Source organism: Phascolarctos cinereus, unplaced genomic scaffold (assembly GCF_003287225.1).
Source record: "Phascolarctos cinereus isolate Bilbo 61053 unplaced genomic scaffold, phaCin_HiC Scaffold_726;HRSCAF=1367, whole genome shotgun sequence".
Taxonomy (NCBI): Eukaryota; Metazoa; Chordata; class Mammalia; order Diprotodontia; family Phascolarctidae; genus Phascolarctos; species Phascolarctos cinereus.
Genome location: NW_027556098.1, coordinates 262,674,738 through 262,694,734, shown reverse-complemented (window position 1 = coordinate 262,694,734; position 19,997 = coordinate 262,674,738). Strand labels below are relative to the sequence as shown.

The following is a 19,997-nucleotide window of genomic DNA, read 5'->3' as shown; positions in this document are numbered from 1 at the left end:
TTGTTTATTTCTTTTTCTACCTCTTCCTGACTGTCTTGCGCTTCAATTCCCGAAATGCTTTTCCTCCTACCCCTTTGAATCTCTTGTTTCCTTCAAAACTTAGTCACCTCTGTGAAGCCTTTCCCAATTCCCTACCTGCTAGTCCCCCCCGCCAATGTTATTTGGTATTTTATTTATACTTAAACATGTACATTTTGCCTCTGCCAATAGAATACGAACCTCTTAAGGGCAAGGACTATTTCATTTTCATCTTAATACTTCTGGTTCCTAGCACAGTGCTGGGTACATGATAGGTGCTTTAAAAATGCTTGTTTTATTGTCTTCAGTTGTCTATTCTTTAGAACTTCTTATCTCTTTTGGACTGACTTCACAGTATTTCAGACAATTTGAATCCTACATATTCTTTCCCTGTACCCTTTGAATTTTTCTCTACTAAAATCTAAGGTATATTACTTTCCTGTTTTCTCTCACACATTCTAAGACGGAGAAATCTCTCTCTCTTTTTTTTTTTTTGGCTAGGCAACGGAGTTAAGTGACTTGCCCAGGGTCACACAGCTCGTAAGTGTTATGTGTCTGAGGCTGGATTTGAACTCAGGTCCTTCTGAATCCAGGGCCAGTGCTCTATTTACTGCACCACTTAGCTGCCCCATTTTTTCTTTTTTTTCTTCTTAAGGTTACTATCATTTCCACCCCAGCAAAAGAGTGACTCCTTGTTGGTGCAAATCAGATCCAGAATGGCAGTTTTCTTTGTTGGCTCTTCCATTTTTTGGAAGATGAAATTAATAATCATTAGGGCAAGGCAAGAAATTTTTAGCTGCTTTGCTTTCTAAAAATTAGATTTTTATTACTGTCTTTTGTTTTTATGTCATGTAAATATCCCTCTATATTGTTCCCCTTCTCCCCCTTGGAGTCATTCCTTAAAACAGAATTTTTTTTAATCTTTTTTTTTTAAGAATTTTTTAAAGAAAGAAAAAGAAAACAAAAAAACTCAGCAAAGCCAATCAGTAGATTGAAAAAAATATGTATAATGTTCCGCATCCATGCTCCCCTCCTCCCCTAGCCCAAACACACACATTAAAGAAGTGAAGGGAATTGTCCTCGCATTTTTTTTTCAGGACCAAGCTATTTTTTTTAAGTTTTAGAATTTGTTTTAAGCTTAAATACATAATAAGAAAATAAAAAGGAAACATTGCTATGTACACAGCAGAACATGAGAAGATTCAATATAAAACAATACATTTTCAATAAAAGAAAACCTACTTAATAAATACTACACGTTGATTTCAAAGCTGTCCAGCTTTTCTTTTCTGGTTTTCTTTTGTTCTCTGTGTACTTTTTACTTTATTTTTTGCTTTCTCTCTCTCCCCCAAAGAAGGCTATAATTGAACGTGGAGATATATATAGATGTGGATATAGATAGATAGGTACATATACATACATATACTCATACACGTATATGTGCAACTGTACTATGTTTATTCTTGTCATCTGAGCATCTTCATTCATAAGTCCAAGTCTTTCTATATTTTTCTAAGTCAACCAGCTCATCATTTTTTACAGAGCAGTGTTCCAACCCAATCACATTAATCTGAGAGATTGTGAAAGTTTTTTCCCCAAATTTTCTGCATTCCTTCTATTATTGGCTGCATAGGTTTTATTTATATGAGAAAATTTTACTAAGCTTATTGTTTTTAATTTTGCAACATTCTTTTTTTTCTTTCCACTTATATTTTTGTAATTGTTGTATATATTGTTTTCTTGGGTCTGCTTACTTCACTTTGTATTCCTTCTTGTAAGTCTTCCTATGCTTCTCTGCATTCATCACTTCTTATAGCAGAGTCATAATTCCATTACATTCGTTGTTCTACATTCTTTTTGGCCAGTTCCTGATCTGTGGGCATCTAGTTTGTTTATGGTTCTTTGCCACCACAAAAAGTGCTGGTGTAAACAATTTGGTGAATATGAAGCTTTTTGGTCAAAGATCTTGGAGTATATTAGAAGAAGAACCTTGTGGTCAAAATATATGAACTTTTTAGCTATTTTATTTGCATAATTTGAAATTATTTTCAAGCATGACTCTACTAATTCATAGTTGTACTGACAGTGTATTAGTGTGCCTGGAGCTGTCTTTAAAAGGTACCTTAAAAGAGGTATCTTGCAGATGTCCAATTGCCTACCACTATGATATCATGCCTTATGCTAGGCTTCTGATCTGCTTCCTGTACTACTCATTTGTTTTTCTCTGTTCAGCGTAAATGATCTGTATTATATTCATGTAACAGTGTCACATCTATTTCTGCCTCTTGATCTTTACCCCAGTATTCTCCACTTTGCTTACCATCATGTTTCTCAGTTTTCAGTGTTGCTCTATAGCCAGCTCTCCCACCCCTTCTTTAGCCTATTCTTTTCCTTTTTGAATAAGTAATATCGTTCCAGAGCTATATTCTAGGCATGAGTCCTATCCTACCAAATTCTCAGTGTTATCTACAAGGTCAAATTTTTGTTCTTGGATTAGTATCTCTAGTTCACCTTGCTTGTTAGCTTTGATTTTGGTGAGTGGACAATGAAGAGTATGTTACATGACCTTAAAGATAGATTTGTCGTCACCTTAAACATTTTTTTAAGTGAGAAATTTTGTTTTAATATAGCATGCTTTTAGTCAAATGCTTCATATTGTATGGCGTATGCATCTTAAAACTGCATATACTATTTTATATACTATTTGCATGTACTATTTTATACTATTTGTTTGATATTATGATACCAGAATCTTACCTCATTGTAGAAAAATATAATGAATATTTGACAGGTTAATCATGTAAGACTAAAATTCAGTGAAGTTCAACAGACATTTATTAAGTATATGCCATGGAGATGTATCTTACCAGAATATTAGGTTTTGAAGTCAGCAAGAAGAAAATTTCATACTTAAAATTATCCTTGAAAATCCAAACAGCTCGTAAAGTGCCACCCTGCATCTTCAAAAAGTTGAAGCTGCAAAGGGGCTGTGATCCCTTTAAAAGAAAGCAGGCTGAATCAGAGGGTATGTAGATCTGAAATGGTTACTATGGAAACAACCAAATGTAAATTTTCTTTTCTGCTAGTCTCCTGTTCCACTTTTCTTTTCCATCTAAGTATTACTCTGAACTAAACTATTGAGCTATTGATGACAGGATCTAGAGGATTTCTACTTAAATAGAAGAAAACGAAAAATAGGTAAAGTTTTAGCTAGCAGGAAAATTGTATGATTAGGGGAAAGAAAATATTGAAAGGCCTTTAAAAAGGTTTTTTTTAAGTTAAAACAAAGCCTACGAACAGTTAAATTTGGTTAAGTTTGAATGCTACTGTGCAGTGTGTGCAGCGCTAAGTTTCTAGGGATACAAAGATTTAAAAAATAACATGTCCATACAGTCAAGAAGCGTAAGTTATACTTTATTAGAAGGGATCTTGTAGATCAAATCAAAATTCTCCTCCCAAAATTGAGGGCTATCACCTTCATTTAAAAGGAATGAGAAAGGTAGGGAAGAGAGGGAGTAGTTTAGAAATGAAATGTATTTTATATGGTTTTATGATTTAATATGCCTACAGCTAAGTGTTTGGGATCAAAATAACCACTTGACAGTTTCATCTACCAAGCACTTCTATCTGTAGTTGCAGTAGGCATCTACCCTAGTCTAGCATGTAGTATGATTACATACCTACCTATAGCTTTATGGAGTTAATTAAGGCTGTCTACACTGTTTGGAGAAACATTGTTTATGTATAGATCTGTGTCTCTCATTATTTGGAAAGTCAGTATGTGAAATTTTACTTCTGAAGTTGTAAATAAAGGGACATATTCAAGATGTTTGCATGTTAAATTTATATTTACAGAATTTTGAAGCAGAAGTTGACTAATCCTTCCTCTGTTACTTGGGCTAGCTTCCTAATCATACACACACACACACACACACACACACACACACACACACACACAGTTTTATATGTACACATAACTGTGTGTATATAATACACACACACACACATAAGGTGGTAGTGGTATAAGTAGAGAAAAGAGGTGAGATGAAAGAGGTAGAAATGTTTTAGAGGTAGAAATCAGTTGCCAATTTGGCAACTGATTGGTTATATGGAGTGAAGATGAGAAGTTTAGAATGATGTCAAGGTTATAAGCTTGGGAGACTAGAAAAACAATAGTACCCTTTGCAGAAATAGTGAAATTTAGTTTTTAAAATCTTTTTTTTTTTTTTTGGTGAAGCAGTTGAGGGTAAGTGAACACAAGGGAATTCAGCTGCCAGACAAAGGGAAAAGTTCAAGTCACTAGAAAGTTATATGGCAGTGCCCAGGCAGGCATCCTTAAGTTGTCAGTACATCAGATGACCTTGTTAGGAACTGCAGAACATATAGGCAGGGCAGGTGGTAAGGCCAGGAAGTCCTTAGAAGACAGTGGCAGGGCAGAAGGTAATTTGGTAGTCTTCCATTTTACCTGAAGGAAAAGTTGATGACTGTCATTAACCCAAGCCATGTGAGCAAGTCAGGCAATCTGGATGGAATCTAGGATGAATTCTGGAGCAAGAATTGGGCAAATTTAGTTGGACCTGCCAGAGATGAGGACCTGCCTCTTATTATTAGTGAATGTGAACAATTTCTACAATTGTTTACAGTATTTCTTTTTAGTTTGTATTATGAGAAATTTAAAACATCAGCACGTGGAAAAACCTAGAAAGCACATGAAGAAAATAGCCAAAGATAGTTTGTCATGAACTAGGGCTCCAACACAAAGAAAAAAAGAATATGAGGAAATGTTTAGAGAGAATATTGGAGGGTTAAACAGAATAATACCTTAAGCAAAATTCAGCATCTAAGAGTATTGATTAATTCTTCTTACTTTCTAGCTCCTTGTCTGGCTAATTTTTATACTTATGCATTATCTTCAACTTTTAAATGATCAGGATCACAAACCTCCCTCAGTATCCATGTCCAAAATCATATTATCCGGCTTAGTGAATTGGTCTCTCTGGACAAGGTCCTTATATTGATTCGTTTTCCAGCCATTTTCTTTCCGCTTGTTAATCTGTTCATTTATACCTTTGGTGACAAGTTGGTTATCTGTGCCCACAAGTTTTTCCATGTTGTGAGCCTTTGGTTGCCCAGTTGCTTTGGCAGGTGTTTCTAGTGATACTTTTCAGTTTGTCCTTCGGAATGTGTATCATTGGTGTTTAGAGTGTGGGCTAGTCCCCAATAGATATGCATACCTCCTTGTGCCCCATTTCTTCCATTATTTTTGCAGGCACCCTTGATATAAACAGTGTAAGGGTCTATTCTCTGGTAACTGTTGCTGGTCCTACTTTCCAGAGGCTACTGGTCATCAGAGTAGCCCTTCAAGTCTGCTTATAGCATTCTAAAATCATCTGAAGTCTCCAGTGGTTTGGTGGGCAAAGAAGGTGACTAGTCTTCAGACAATATGGGCTTTGTATAGTATCTACTTTAAAAATCTCTATTTATTACTAAATTGTAAAAATTATATATTAAAATCAAAGTATACTTTATTTTAGAAAAATGGATTATCTCAAAATCCTAATTAGAGATATAATTTTAATAGATTTAAGTTAAATGATCCTGTCTTCTAGCTACTGCTAGTGTTTTTATTGTCATTTGCCCTTTCTTCTATGTAGACTTAAAAGGAGAATTTTGGAAGTTATGGGAAAAGGTGTTCTTTTGTTTTGTTTTGTTGTTGTTGTTGTTGTTTTTTTGGTTAGGCAGTGGGGTTAAGTGACTTGCCCAAGGTCACACAGCTAGTGAGTGTCGAGTCTGAGGGCAGATTTGAACTCAGGTCCTCCTGACTCCAGGGCCGGTACTCTATCTACTGCACCATCTAGCAGCCCCTGAAAGGTGTTCTTTTGGTCCTAATTTTTTACATATATTTTTCTTACTAAGTGTTTTTATTAAAATCTTAGCATGAACATTAATACAATTTAACTTTTAATAAGTTATTTACATTTAAATTAATTTCAGTGTATAAAGCATGTAGTGACACAAAGTTAATCATTTTTAGTTACTTCTAAGATCCTTGTTAACATTTTTTGTCCATTCTTATTCACATATTCTGTTATGGGTATAAGCATGCACTTTATCATTCAACTTTCTTTACTTTGTATTATTTTATGAATATGTTTCTTGATTTCTTTGTATTCTTTATTTTCAGTCTTAATTGTATAAGTATTCAATTACATTGACGTACCATAATTTATATACACATTTCTTTATTATTGGTCATTTAGTTTGCTTCTAGGTTTTTCAAATTGTATATAAAGCTATTCTATGACAGCTTTTGAACATATAACAAACTTTTTGTTTATGAGAATACGTTCAGATTGTGTTCTTAACTACTAGTAGCGTTATTCAAAGGGTATGAAGATCGTTTTTGTAACTTTTACTTTTGTCCTGTACTGTTATTAAGTGTGATTTTATTATGTCTTAGCTTATTTTTTCTCATGAGAACATATTTCTGATTATATAAAGTTAAAAGGTAAATAAGATTTATTCTTGCTCTTTATATATTTTTCAGAAACATATTAGAAGGTGCTTTAGTGTTTTATTTATACACAATTGACAGATTTTATAGATTTTTATGTGAGATGCTGTTCACCGTGTTAAAAAGGGCAATACTTTTGAGTATTTAACAAATTTTAAATTATATTTCACTATGTGGTTGTTGCTGTTTTTCCTTCAGAGCTGAATCTTTAAAATTCCATCCTGTGGCAACAAATTTCAGAGGCTTTTCTGAAAACCAAAAAAAAATTTTTGTATGATTTAGATAGAATGTTTTTCCCAGAGGCTAGTGTCCAGATGTTAGTGACTAAGAAAAATGGGCACAAAGTTAATTTATATGGTATGTCACCTTGTAAAGTTTCTAAAAAAAATCCATGATGAAATAGTATTAATAGAATATGTAATATAAATGATATATTAATCTTAAGGGTTTTTTTTAAAATCACCTACTAATTATAACTACTTTTCCTGGTTTTGTTTTTTGTTTTTTTGATTTTGCTGCCTAATTCAACAACAGAGACACCATTTTTCTTTTTTTTTGCAAGTCATTTGGGGCTAAGTGACTTGCCTGGAGTCACACAGCTAGTAAGTGTCAAGTGTCTGAGGTCAAATTTGAACTCAGGTCTTCCTCACCCCAGGGCTGGTGCTCTATCCTCTTGTACCACCTAGCTGCCGAGAAACTGTTTTTCTATCCTTCATACCAGTGTTTATCCTTAATTGACTTACTTTTTTCTTTTGCTTAACCAATATTTCAAATTAAGAAATAGTAATAATACCTATAATTTAATTTCAGAGACTGCCTTAAATTTTTTTTCTTCTGTTCATGTAAACTCTTTTTTAAACTTTCTGAATCTTTTGGAAGTTTTTTATGCTGGAAGTCAGGTAGAAGAAATGTAGAAGGACAAGTAGGATTTAAGTATTTTTAACCTTTTATGTCTTTATTTTATAGAGACTAGTTTTGAATGATGATGACATATTTGAGGCAGAATCTGACAGCGATTGGCAAAGTGAAACAAAAGAGGACATTTCCCCCAAGAAAAAGAAGAAAAAGTCAAGACACAGAGAAGACAAAAGTCCTGATGATTTGAAAAAGAGAAAATGGAAATCTGGTAAACTGAAAGATAAGTCTAAAACACAATTGGAAAATTCTTCAGAAAATTTGGGTTTTGATTCAAAGTCCAAGAAAAGGATTTTGGAATCCAAAGAAGATTCAAAGGAGTACAAAAAGACCAAAAAAGATGATTTAAAAGAAACAAAGAAAGTAAAACGGGGTGAAATTAAAGACTCAAAGGGGAAAGTAAGAGACGATTTTAAAGAAAGCAAAAAAAAGAGAGAGAAACTTAATGAATCTCTGTTAGAATCTGAATCAAGTACATTTGATGATTCACTTTCTCAGTTGGCTGATGATGACAGTGAAGATTTACCTTCTGATAACAGAGGAGAGAAACAAAAATTTAAAAGTGGAAAAGATAAGTTAGAACATGACATAATTCAAGATATGATTTCTGATAAACAACCAGATGATGCAGGAAGTGCTGAAGAAGATACTGATGTCAGAACAAAAAGGAAAAAAAAGAAATTAAAGAAAGCTGAGGAATATAAAGAAGAAATTAGAAAAGTAGAAAATAAGGACCCATACTCAGAGAAGAAAATTTTATACAAAAAGCAAAAGAATCAAGAAAAAGTCAAAGGTTCTGTAGAGGTAGATAAATTAATACCTACAGCTGCTCAAATTCAGAAGAGCACAAAACTGGGTAGTGAAGAACGAGGTCGAAGGTCTACTGATTCAGTTGGAGAGGTAAGTCACTCAATGATAGAAGAGGAAAGTTTTAAGAATAAAAGGATGTTGCTTGAATCAGCTGTATGGGGAAAGTAATACGGGAAAATATTTTTTGGTGCATACCATAGAAAAAACAGTAAAATAGAAGAAAGAAACCGCATAAAGGCAGTGTTTCTTGCATGAGATTATCAAGGAATTCCAAGGGTACCATTGAGCCTCTTGTCTCTAAATTAGTGATGACTGGCAGACTATTGTGAATTGACTAGCTTCTCCTCAGCTCTTTCCTGCTTCTAATCTTATAAAATCCATTTCCATGGCAAATAGAAAGGGTGCTGTGGACTTCTTGCTTATTTTCAAATTTTGTTAGAGGGATAGGTTTAGAAAATATTTGAACAAAATAATATTCTTAAATATTACCTGAATGGCAGGGTCCCTTCAAATAAATGAATGGTGAATTGTTGTATGCCAAAATTAAGCTTCATAGAGCTATCACATAGGCATTCTTTTAGCTTCTTATTGAATGGATTATCTTATTCTTATAAATATTAAGATTCAGTTTTACATCTTCCTGCCCTCTATTTTTGGTCTTTCAACCTGACACCTCTGTTAGATTATTCTAAAGGAAGGAGTTAATGTAATTATGTATTTGGTTTTTTTTGTTGTTGTTTTTGTTCCTTTTAAATTGTGTCTGGCATTTCTTAGATAAGGCACATTAAGATAGTAATGCGTCTGTTCAGTCAAGTAATTGGTAACATTTCTATAAAGCTGTACATATGTCTTCTCCTAAAGAGAAGGAATTGACACAGGTGGGTTATTTTTTTTTTATCTTGGTGAATAATCTGTATTCAAATCAAATGAGATAATATGTGTAAAATGCTTTGCAAACTCTAAAGGACTATGTAAATGTTAGCTCTTATTATTATTTTCTAAGGGGAAAGTCTATGCCACCAACTTCTTTAGGTCTACTAACTTACGTAACTCTTCTCATAAATCTTCCAGAGATGACAGAGACAAGAAGGAAACACAGATATATGTTTTGATCATTATTTCCTTATTAAGTTTTCCCATAGATAGGCTCAATGAAGGAGAATGACATCCAACATCTCCAACAAAACCGTATGCCTTCAGGATAATGATTCACCCTCCTTAACCTCTTAAAGTACAGAGATATCAATCTGCATGTAATGTAAAGAAACTTCCCCAGCCCCTGCTGTGTCAGATTGGATTTCATTCAGGTGTGCCTTGGAGGTGACTTAGTATAGTATATAGTGAAAGGTATTGGACTTGAACTCAGAGGACCTGGCCTCAAATCCTGCCAACCTATGTAACCGTGGGCTTAAGATGTCAAAACTTCAGTTTGATCACTATAAAATGGAGATAATAGTATATGTTTTTATATGTATATAAAATACACACACACACATATATATGTACATATTTCACAAGAATGTTATAAGGAAAGTACCTTGCAAACTAAAGCTCTATAAACATGTGATCTGTTATGATGGTGTTGATGATGGTGTTACCTGGGGAAATGTTGGTCCTTTGAAATTATACTCTTATGTTTCTTTCTTTTCTGCTTTTTATTCTTCTCGAATGCTATGCCCTCTGCAGAAATTTTCTAGAAAATTTTGTAAGCAGTGTGGTGTTGATGATTAGATAATTTGTTAATTATTTGCCTCCCTACTTTTCTATACAAGTTGAGTTAAATTCTATCTCGTAATTAGTCTAAAATGGACATTTTATATGCATCTGTGACAAGGATATAGGTGCATGTCATGCCCTGCTGGTTGTGGGGTGGGGTCACAGTAACTGCAGACATTTGTTGGAAGGATGCATAGGTTCCCCTGCCTTCCTGTGGTATTCACAACCCAGATTCTCTCTGCAACTTATACCTGTTGCTCCTGTTTCTACCTTCTAATGGCAAATAGAATATGACTTCTCACTCTTCTTCTTGATGCCCTCCAAATATTTGAAGATGGGTAATGTGTTTACCTATAAGTCTTCTCTTATCTAGGCACAGCATCCCCCAGTTCTTGATCTTCACTTAGCATAATCTTGACAACTTTCCCCATCCTGGTCGCCCTCTTCTATGTATTTTCCAGATTGTCAATATTCTGCCTGAACCATTATCCCCAGAACTGAGACTCCACATGTGGTATGATGAAAGCAAAAAACAAAGGACCATCGCTTCCCTAGTCCCAGATGCCAAGCCTTTCTTAATTAGTAAACATTTATTAAGTACCCACTATGTACTAGGCACTTTGCTAAGTGCTAGAGGTACTAAAAGAGGCAAATGACTGTCCCTGCCCATTAGATTTACAATCTAATGGAGAAGCTCAGCATCACATTAGCCTTTTTAGCTGTTTCATTATACTATTTGACTCAAAATGAGCTTGAAATGCGTTAAAACCTTCATATCTTTTTCAAACATATTAATTTTAAGTAATCGCTCCCATTCCTGTGACCTTGGGCTCTGGTTGTTGAACATTCACTTTATCTTGCCTAGTCTCAAGTTCACTTCACCACTTTCAAGAGATATCGACCCTTGCACGCCTTTTTCTAATTCTAGCTCTAGAATGGTAACCAAATGAATACTATTCGTGGAAAGGACATGTCAGTCATTTGCCCTGTGACTCCATTCATTATTCCCTCCGATTTCTCTGTCCAAAACATTCCTCCATGGCCACTAGTTCCCTATATGTGTTGTCTTCTGTTAGAATGTAATATTAGAAGATAGCCAGGTTAGCACAAGAAGTACAGCTGAGCTCTCCTCTGTTACTATTCCACAAAGATCTGGAACATGTACCAGACTAAGTCCTGACTGGGAAATCCAAGAAAAAAATCACAGTGTGTCTATCACAGGTCAGCAAAGGGAGGTAGGCAAGTCTGTAGACACTGAGGATAGGGGCTTAACCAGGAGTATGGTGTGTGATATTTTCCATCATGGCTGTACAACAGGATAAGAAAGGGGTCCTGGACCCTTGGAGTGCCTTGACCTTGTACAGGGAGCAAGGAATAAGTGCCAGCTGGTCACTTACCACCCAGTGCTGTGTCACAGATGCACTGAAGGCCTGAGGACTGGGTTTTGCTGATACCTGAAATAACACAATACCCAGTATCCTGAGAAAGCAATAGCGAGTCTCAAGAGGACACAAACACAACCCAGACATTCCCTCCAGAAGTATACTAAGCCTGGCCAGAAGTCATAAAGTAGGCAGGAAGAATGAGCAAACAAACAAAAAGTCCTATCATAAAAAGTTATTATGGTGACAGGAACACTCAGTACATAAATCTAGAAGAGAATGCCTTCAAAATATCTACAAGCAAGCCTCAAAGAAAAAAACAGTTTGGGCACAAATTTAGCTAGAATTCTTGGAAGAGATGAAGCTAGAGTTCTTAAAAAGTTTGAAATTATTTTGTAAGAGAGTACTAGAGAAAATAATTAGAAAAGAAATGAGAGCTATAAAAGAAAGAATTGGAAAGGGAATTAACAGCTTGGCACAGAAGGTATAAAACCTTACTGAAGCAACAGACTACTTGAAAATTAGAATGACTCCTCAAAAAAGCTAATGACTTCATGAAACAAAAAGAAATACTAAAACAAAGAAAAGACTGAAAAAAATATAAGAAAAATATAAGGTATCTGTCTCATAGCAAAGACAACCGACCTGAAAAACTGATTGAGGAGATATCATTTAAGAAACATTGGACTACCTGAAAGCCATAACCAAAAAAGAACTTAAACATGTTTTAAGAAATCATGAAAGAAAACTACTCAGGTCTCATAGAACCAGAGGGCAAAGAACAGAAAGACTCTGCTGGTCATCTCCAGAAAGAAACCCTAAAATGAAAACTTCCAGCCAAAATCCAGAATTTCCAATTCAAAGGAAAAAATACAAGCTGCCGTAATGTAATTGTATAACAGGCAGGGACTGTCTTGCTTGCTTGTATTTGTGTCCCTAGTGCTTAGCACAGTGCCTGCCATATAGGAAGCTCTTAATAAATGCTTTTTAATTTATTCATCTTAAACTTAGGAAGTTAATTTTAACCCAAGATAAGCCTTTACATTTGTTGCAGTTGAATTTCATCTTATTAAATTCAGCCCAGTGCTCTGGCCTATTAAGATCTTTTTAGGTTCTGATGCCTTTATCCAGCCTGATAGCTAGCTGTCCCAGCTTTGTGTTATATGCGAAGTTAATGAATATGTCATCTTTGTCTGTATCTGAATCTTGGATAAAAATTTTAAACAGAGCAAAGTTAAACACAGATCCTTTGATGACTCCATTGGAGACATCCCGCATTTATTTTGAACCATTAACAACTACTTTCAACCTACTTAGGGGCTTTGGTCCCAGATAAGGAGTGGTCATGGGCCCTCAGCTGTGTACTGAGCAGGTAACAAGCACAGAAGCAAGTAGCAGTTGTGTGGCTCTGACCCTGAGAAGCAAAGCAGGGTCTTGGTTCCAGTCACTTGCCCAGTCTAAAGCTTGCAGCTGAGTAACCAGGACAAGAATTCCAGACCAAAGGGGAAGCTTTCAGTTCTGTTATTCTGAACTTTCAGAGCTCTTTAGCTGACTGAAAATGACTGGATCCAGTAGCAGTCTACTAGAACGCTAATCAAGGGCGGACCAAATCCCAGGTCAGGAACTTGCAGAGGTCAGGCTGGTAGGGAGGTCCTCAGACATCACCCTGGATCACACTGCTTTGAGAGTACTAAAAGTTTGCAGCTCCGCAGCCTGGGCTGTTGCTGACACCTGAAATAATACAGTACTCAATATTTTCGCAAGTATATTTTCCCTGTACTGCTAACTAGAGACTGAATTAGTGCTTGTTCTGAGTTCATAGGATTTTTCACTTTGAATGAAAAGGAGGATTATCAACCTTTCTTGCCCATCTTAATTCCTATGTTTTGGAGCTCCAAATGAGTGATTTTTCTGCCCTTTAGTAAATAATCCGCTTTATTAAAGGGAAAAGAAAAGAGCCTACATGTAAAAGTTAGACCATTATCTACAACTGAGACTTCAGGAGAGCTAGATAGGGTATGCTACAGATCTCCAAGTGTCAGATCAACAGATGGGGGAAGATGTGTATGTGGAAGGAGTTGGGGATGGGGGAGGAGGTATAGATAGTCCGAGGAAATGAATAGCTCCCAAAATGGTTTCCTTGCTTTTCCTTTTTATTAAGAAAATATCCCATATTTTGTGTATTAGTTTTCTTTGCCTCCCAAGGGTTCTAGGGTAACAGTTGAGGGGGGGGAGCAAGATATTAAATGTTGTCTGTGCTCTCAGATCTATCCTTTAAGATGAGGAGCAAAAAGCAGGCTCATTCTATGACTAACTTTGGACATGGTCTAATGGACTTAGGGGCCCGTCTTTGCTGGGCTCTGAGAAACTTTTTAAGATCGCAAGAATTTATCCCTTGTACAGTAGCCATTATCTTACAATAGGCCTCATGGCAAAACAAAGGGCAAGAAGTGCTGTAGTTTATTTGTGGCCTGAATTTGTTTGTATAACTTTTAACTTTCCTGAACTAGTCATCAGACTTGTTTTAAAGTTCAGTAAACTTGGTAATGTTCAGTTAGCTTCTCTTTTTAGGACTTTGTTGTGTTTTGCATTTATGTTATTTCACGTTTTGTGTATCCTGGTTCTGCTTACTTAACTGTGTCAGAGCATGTAATTTCATACTTAGGTAAATTCTTCATATTTTCATTTCTTATGGAATTGATTGATATGCCATTACACTGCTATAGCACATTTATTTAACCATTCCCCAGTTCATCAGCAGCTACTTTTATTTCCAAATCTTTGCCACCCCTCCCCCCCAGATGCCTTATATGTATATTTGAATGCAAATGGGATCTTTCTGTCTGTCTTTGACTTTCATGTGAGTATATGTCTAGAAGTGGGATCTTGGGACCAAAGGGTACAGACATTTCTTTGGCTTTTTTAACATAATTCCAAATTATTTTCCAGAATTGTTGGATCGGTTCCCAGCTCTACCTGCAGTAGATGAATTTACTTATCTGTCTTCCCATAGACCCTCCAACATTGACTGTCTCTGTTTTATGTCATCTTTCCCATTATACTGGGGATGAGGTGAAATCTCAAAATGTTGGTGATAGGTATTTTTCTTCCAAGTGGTTATTTGGACTGATCTTTCATATTGTTCATAGTTTGTAGTTCTTTTATTTAGAATTATTCATATCCTTTTTTATCCATTTTACCAAAAATGCTTATCAGTTGGAGAATGACTGATATCCTTACATATTTGTGTTAATTCTCTGTATGTCTTTGATATCAAATTTTTATCGTGGTAATTCTCTGTATATTTTTGATATCAAATTTTTATCAGAGATATTTGATGCAAATTATTTTTCTTAATCAAGTGTTCTTTTTTATTCTAACTTCATTGATTTTCATAGATAAAGTTTGTTTTAACAAAATTAGGTGCTTCTCAAATGCTTTCTTGAAAGAGCTAGTGGTGGAGTGGATAGAGTGCTGGCCCTGGAGTCAGGAGGACTCTAGTTCAGATCTGGTCTCAGACACTTAATTACTATATGCCTCTGAGAAAGTCACTGAACTGCTATTTGCCTCATTTCCTCATCTGTAAAATGGGGATAATAATAGTACTTACTTCCTGGGGTTATTGTGAAGATCAAATGAAGAAATAATTGTAAAGCATTTGGCAAACTTTAAAATGATATATAAATACTATTATTATTGTTAATAAACATCCACACACACCATCTGTTCATTTACTAAATATAGTTACTTTATTGATTAACAGAAAAGGGATATGCCCTCCAACTTTGATATTAAGGTATTCACACTTTTTTCTGAATTCTTCATGTTTGTAACTTAGGATGTGGTTACATTCTCATATATCATGATTTGACTTGTCCATTCTCCAATAGTGGGCATATCATTGCTTTCCAACTTTTTTCTTATCACAGGTAATTATGCTATGAATATTTTTCTACATAGGGATCTTTTCCTGTTGTCTATAAGTATCTTCAGGTGTAGAGGCCCAGTAGTGAAATATCAACATATGAATTAAATTCTAACTTTTCTTCAGTAATTCCAAATCATTTTTCAGAATAGCTGGGCCAGTTCACTCTAACATTGAGAAATTAGTGTGCTAGCATTTTTTTAAAATAATTCTTTTTTGTTATTCTGAACTTAACAAACATGAACATTTTCATACACAAAGAGCAGAAAAAGTAGATTGCTTATGAAACCAAACTGTTATTAGAACATTTTTGTCTTGATGAAATCTCGTAATGTTGTCCCGTCTTTGTAACCTGGTGGATGTGTGACAAAATATAAGTTATTCAGTATTAGAAGTATATCATTTTTATCTGTTACCAAATGGTAGAAGGGTAGTCCAGAGTTGTAGGAAAAAGCATGAGGAAAAAAATTTGATTTAGTACTTTTGTCATAGAAAAATAGAGTCCATGGCCTTGGTGCCATGTTTTTCATTGCTTAAAGGACATTGTTTAGTATATATTGTCACTTTACAATTCTGTTTGTATCTTACTTTCATTATCAGGAGAAAGAAACACGGAAAAATGAAGTAAAAGAAAAATATCAGAAAAGGTATGATTCTGACAAGGAAGAAAGGGGGAAAAAAGAGCAAAAGGGAATAAAGAGTGAGTATAAATAACTGAATTTTATGTGATTTTTAACATATATAGTTGGGTTTTTTTTTGGTTTTTTAGGCAGTTGGGGTTAAGTGACTTGCAGGGTCACACAGCTAGTAAGTGTTTGGTCTGAGGCTGGATTTGAACTCAGGTCCTCCTGACTTCAGGGCTGGTGCTCTATCCACTGCACTACCTAGCTGCCCCTTATAGTTTATTTTTTAAGTGTTTACTATAAATAGACCTTTTTAAGACAATTTGACTCCCTCTCCTTAGAGTGCTAAAAATAGAACTAGACATCTGTACTTTCCAGGAAATTATGGAGGATTCACATTCAATTTTTTGCTTCTGTATTTGTTCATGAGCTCCTTTGAGGCCTTAGCATCCTATACATTTTCTCTGGGGTAAAATGAAGGCTATCCTATACCCAATAATCATATCGTATATTAGGTAAGTGCCTGTGTGGGATCTGGAAACACTGCTACCCGCATTTGGGGACACCCTAGACATAAGCTGTGGGCAGGTTTTATTTTGGAAGTTTATCTGAATTAATCCAAGTAAGGGCAGTAAACTAAAAAAAAGAGATTTACCCTTTGAGGTCAAGCTCATAGGATGAGACCTAGTCCATGTGAGCCCAGAATACTTCGAGGATGGGAGAAGGTTATGGAAGGGAGGGGAGCAGAGCCAAGTCATTATCATGAGTTTTGTTGGATATTGGACAGCCAATAAAAAAAAAGACACACTGGAACTATTTGGTGATTCTGGTAATGAATTTGTGTGGATGCCTTTATCCACAGCCAGTCGTATTAGCAAGTAGAAGCAACAGTTTTTCTTAAAGCATCTGTAAGACAGGATTTTATTCTTGTTTTACAACAAGAATTTGTGATTTAATATTTATCGTAAAACTCTTTATTATGTACTAGCTTTTAAAGAAATGAGGAATGCATTTGATTTATTTACATTAACACCAGAAGAAAAAAATGACTATTCAGAGAATAATCGGAAAAGAGAAGAAACATTTACTGAAGACTACAGAACTAAGGAAAATAAGCAATTATACAAGGAGAGAAGAAGTACAAGGGATGAAACTGATACATGGGCTTACATAGCTGCAGAAGGTGATCAAGAGGTACTGGACAATGTGTGTCAAATGGATGAAAATTCTGGTGAGTATGATTAAAAATGAGTCACAAATTATGAGTCAACCAGAAGCCAACCAGGTTATTTTTATTTTTTACAAATCGTACTGTTTGTGTAGGGTTTCTGAAAAACAGAAGACAAAAGTTTTGTTTTGTTTTCCCCATGTTTTCTAGTTTTCTCTTTGACTTTAGCTGCCATCTGAAGTTTAGAAAGTAAGACAGAATAAAACCTTATCTTAAAATATGAACCAATAATTTATGTTAAGGGTACATCCTGACCTCTCTAAATTAATGGACAGATGTTAAATAAACACATATATTGTTCATTATGTTTAGAAACTAACAAGAAACAATTTCGGGAGGATGAAGGCAGGAATAAAAGTTTGACTACATAGGGGTAGAATACTATTATATACAAATACATTTATAACTAGTCACAGGTCTAGGTCTATAAGAAGTTTGCCAGAATAGATTAAAACCTGGAAAAAGTACATGGAAAATATAAAATTGTAAATTTTAAAGTAAGAAGGAGAGAAAGAACTTGGGCACAATTGATATAAGAACATTCTAGATGGTGAGAAAGGCAAAAGCAGAGAAGACTTAGGCAGGTAAATAAGCCATATGCAAGGGTTAGGGAGCCAGCCTACTCAGCTACTCAGAAGAAAATCTGAACTAGGTTGTAGTAAAAGGTAAGGATGGTTAATAAGGGACTTTTTATTAGTAGAAAACCTTAAGGCTAACAGTCACAAGTTTTCATTGATTGGAAAGTTCATTAGGAGAAGTTTCTTTGTTGTCTTAAGTGCACATTTCTACAAACCTTAAATTTTTGTGGCAAGAAAAAACTACTGAACAGTTTTGTCATGTTGTTATTAGAGGGAAAGTCAGCTTATTAAGTCTTTTTGGAGGGGAGGGGGGGCTGAGGCAGTCGTGATGAAATGACTTGCTCAGGGTCTCACAGCTAGTAAACGTCAGGTGTATGAGGCCAGATTTGGACTCAGGTCCTCCTGACTCCAGAGCTAGTGCTCCATCTTCTGTGCCACTGCCCCACTTGTTAAGTCTTATGGTATCAAGAATTGCCATTTTCACATTTTAATAAGTAGGTGAAACAATTTTAAAATGCACCATCATTAATTATTGAATTGTTTGAGGCCACCCTACTAGGGTTTATTCTTTTTTCCAATCTAAGTAGGTGTCCAGGCTGCTAACAGTTTGGAATTGTTACATCTAAATATTACAAGGTTGTAGATTTAAAGCTAGAAAGGAACCTTAGTCTTCTAGTCCAGGCTCCTCTTTTTCACATGAGAAAATTGAGGCCCACAGATGCTAAGTGACTTGCCCAAAGTCACCCAAGTAGTGAATGGCAGAACTGGGATTCAAATATGCTGTCCAAAGGAAAATTCACTTTTTCATTTTTAAGTAAAGGAGTCAATACTTAACAGAAAGAGAAGAATATATGTATGTAATAGGATCTGTGTAGATATAGACATTTCATTTTGTGACTTAGTTCTTAGTTTCCATGTAAGATGCAGGGAGATGGAAAAATAGCAACATTTGTGATATTATAATCATCTTTTAAAAGGTGATTAATAAGTTATCTGCATATCTAACAGACAGGCAGCAAGTTTTGAGTTTGGGAATGGATTTGCAGTTGGAATGGATGAAATTAGAAGATTTTCAAAAGCATCTTAATGGAGAAGATGAGAATTTTACAACAGCGGATGCTATACCAAGTAGTAAGTACTTTTGAAATTGTATGATACCATTTGAGAAATCTAGTTGGAATTTTTTTTAAAAATCCAGAAATCAGAATTGGTATAAAATTGACTTTTTTTCTTCTTTAGACTTACTGAGGGATGCAGTGAAAAATGGAGATTATGTTACAGTAAAAATTGCACTTAATTCAAATGAGGACTACAATTTGGACCAAGAGGTAATAGTGTAATATTCCTGTGAAAATTTTATTGAAATGTAGCTCTATGTAGTAATGTAGGCAAGTTAATATGTGACATCAGAAGCATTTACCAGTATCCTTAAAAATATTGCTTGTCTCATGGCCTTAAAGGCTTTCCTTTCTTCTTCATTACAAATCCCAATACTTGGGCTGCATTATTTCCACCTAATACAACCTTTTCACTGACCTTCTCCTTCTTGTCAGAACTTTGACCTTTTTTTTGTTTCAGGTTTAGTTAATTTTATTTCCTTTTTTTTAATTTTGTACCTATCAGAACACTATACAATTAAGTTTTCTCATTTTTTGACCTGCGTATAGATAACCTTAAACAAAATGTTTTCTCCCAAATTAAGAAATTAGGTATATCTAGAATGCAGCAGTTACACACATGACAAATAATTCACCAAGTAAAATTTACTAGAACATATCATAAAATTTTAGGATAGCCAGTCAGAAGAAAAGGTCATCAATTCAGCAGTCAGTTATTTACATTTTAAAACATGCTTCTTTTTATCTAAACTCCCAAGTCAAAGGCAGAACTTGGATGACAGAGTAGTAGGAAAGAAGCAAAGCAGACTTTTACCCAAACTCCTCTAAACATATCTAAAAATCACACTGGGCCAAATCCTGATGGGAAAAGCCAATTAAAAAGTCACAGTGAGTCATTTTTCCAGCACATGTGAGCACAAAAGAGACTATGAACACTGGAGAAGGGGTCTGGGTCTGGCCAGGGGCAGGCCTGTGGAAAATTCCATTGCAAAGAAGAGTCTGTACAACAGGATAAGGAGGAATCACAGACCCACAATGGGGTACCATCATAGGAACAGGGTGGCTGCCTGGCAGCTTTGTTGCCAACTACCCATTTCCAGGTCCTGGATCCAGGACCTTTGTCTAGGGGGATATTCAAGGGTAAGGAGCAGTTGCCCACCCTAGGCAGTA

At 35.2% G+C, this 19,997-nt stretch overlaps 1 protein-coding gene across 1 annotated transcript in view; it reads left to right on the top strand.

The window, feature by feature from the left end:
- The window catches only part of MPHOSPH8 (M-phase phosphoprotein 8), a 57,265-nt gene that overhangs the window by 9,958 nt on the left and 27,310 nt on the right, over positions 1-19,997 (top strand). The window contains exons 3-7 of the mRNA XM_020968781.2: positions 7,499-8,347; positions 15,881-15,980; positions 16,892-17,134; positions 18,718-18,840; positions 18,949-19,037. Of these exons, the coding sequence (XP_020824440.1) occupies positions 7,499-8,347; positions 15,881-15,980; positions 16,892-17,134; positions 18,718-18,840; positions 18,949-19,037 (1,404 nt within the window). The remainder of the gene's footprint in view (positions 1-7,498; positions 8,348-15,880; positions 15,981-16,891; positions 17,135-18,717; positions 18,841-18,948; positions 19,038-19,997) is intronic.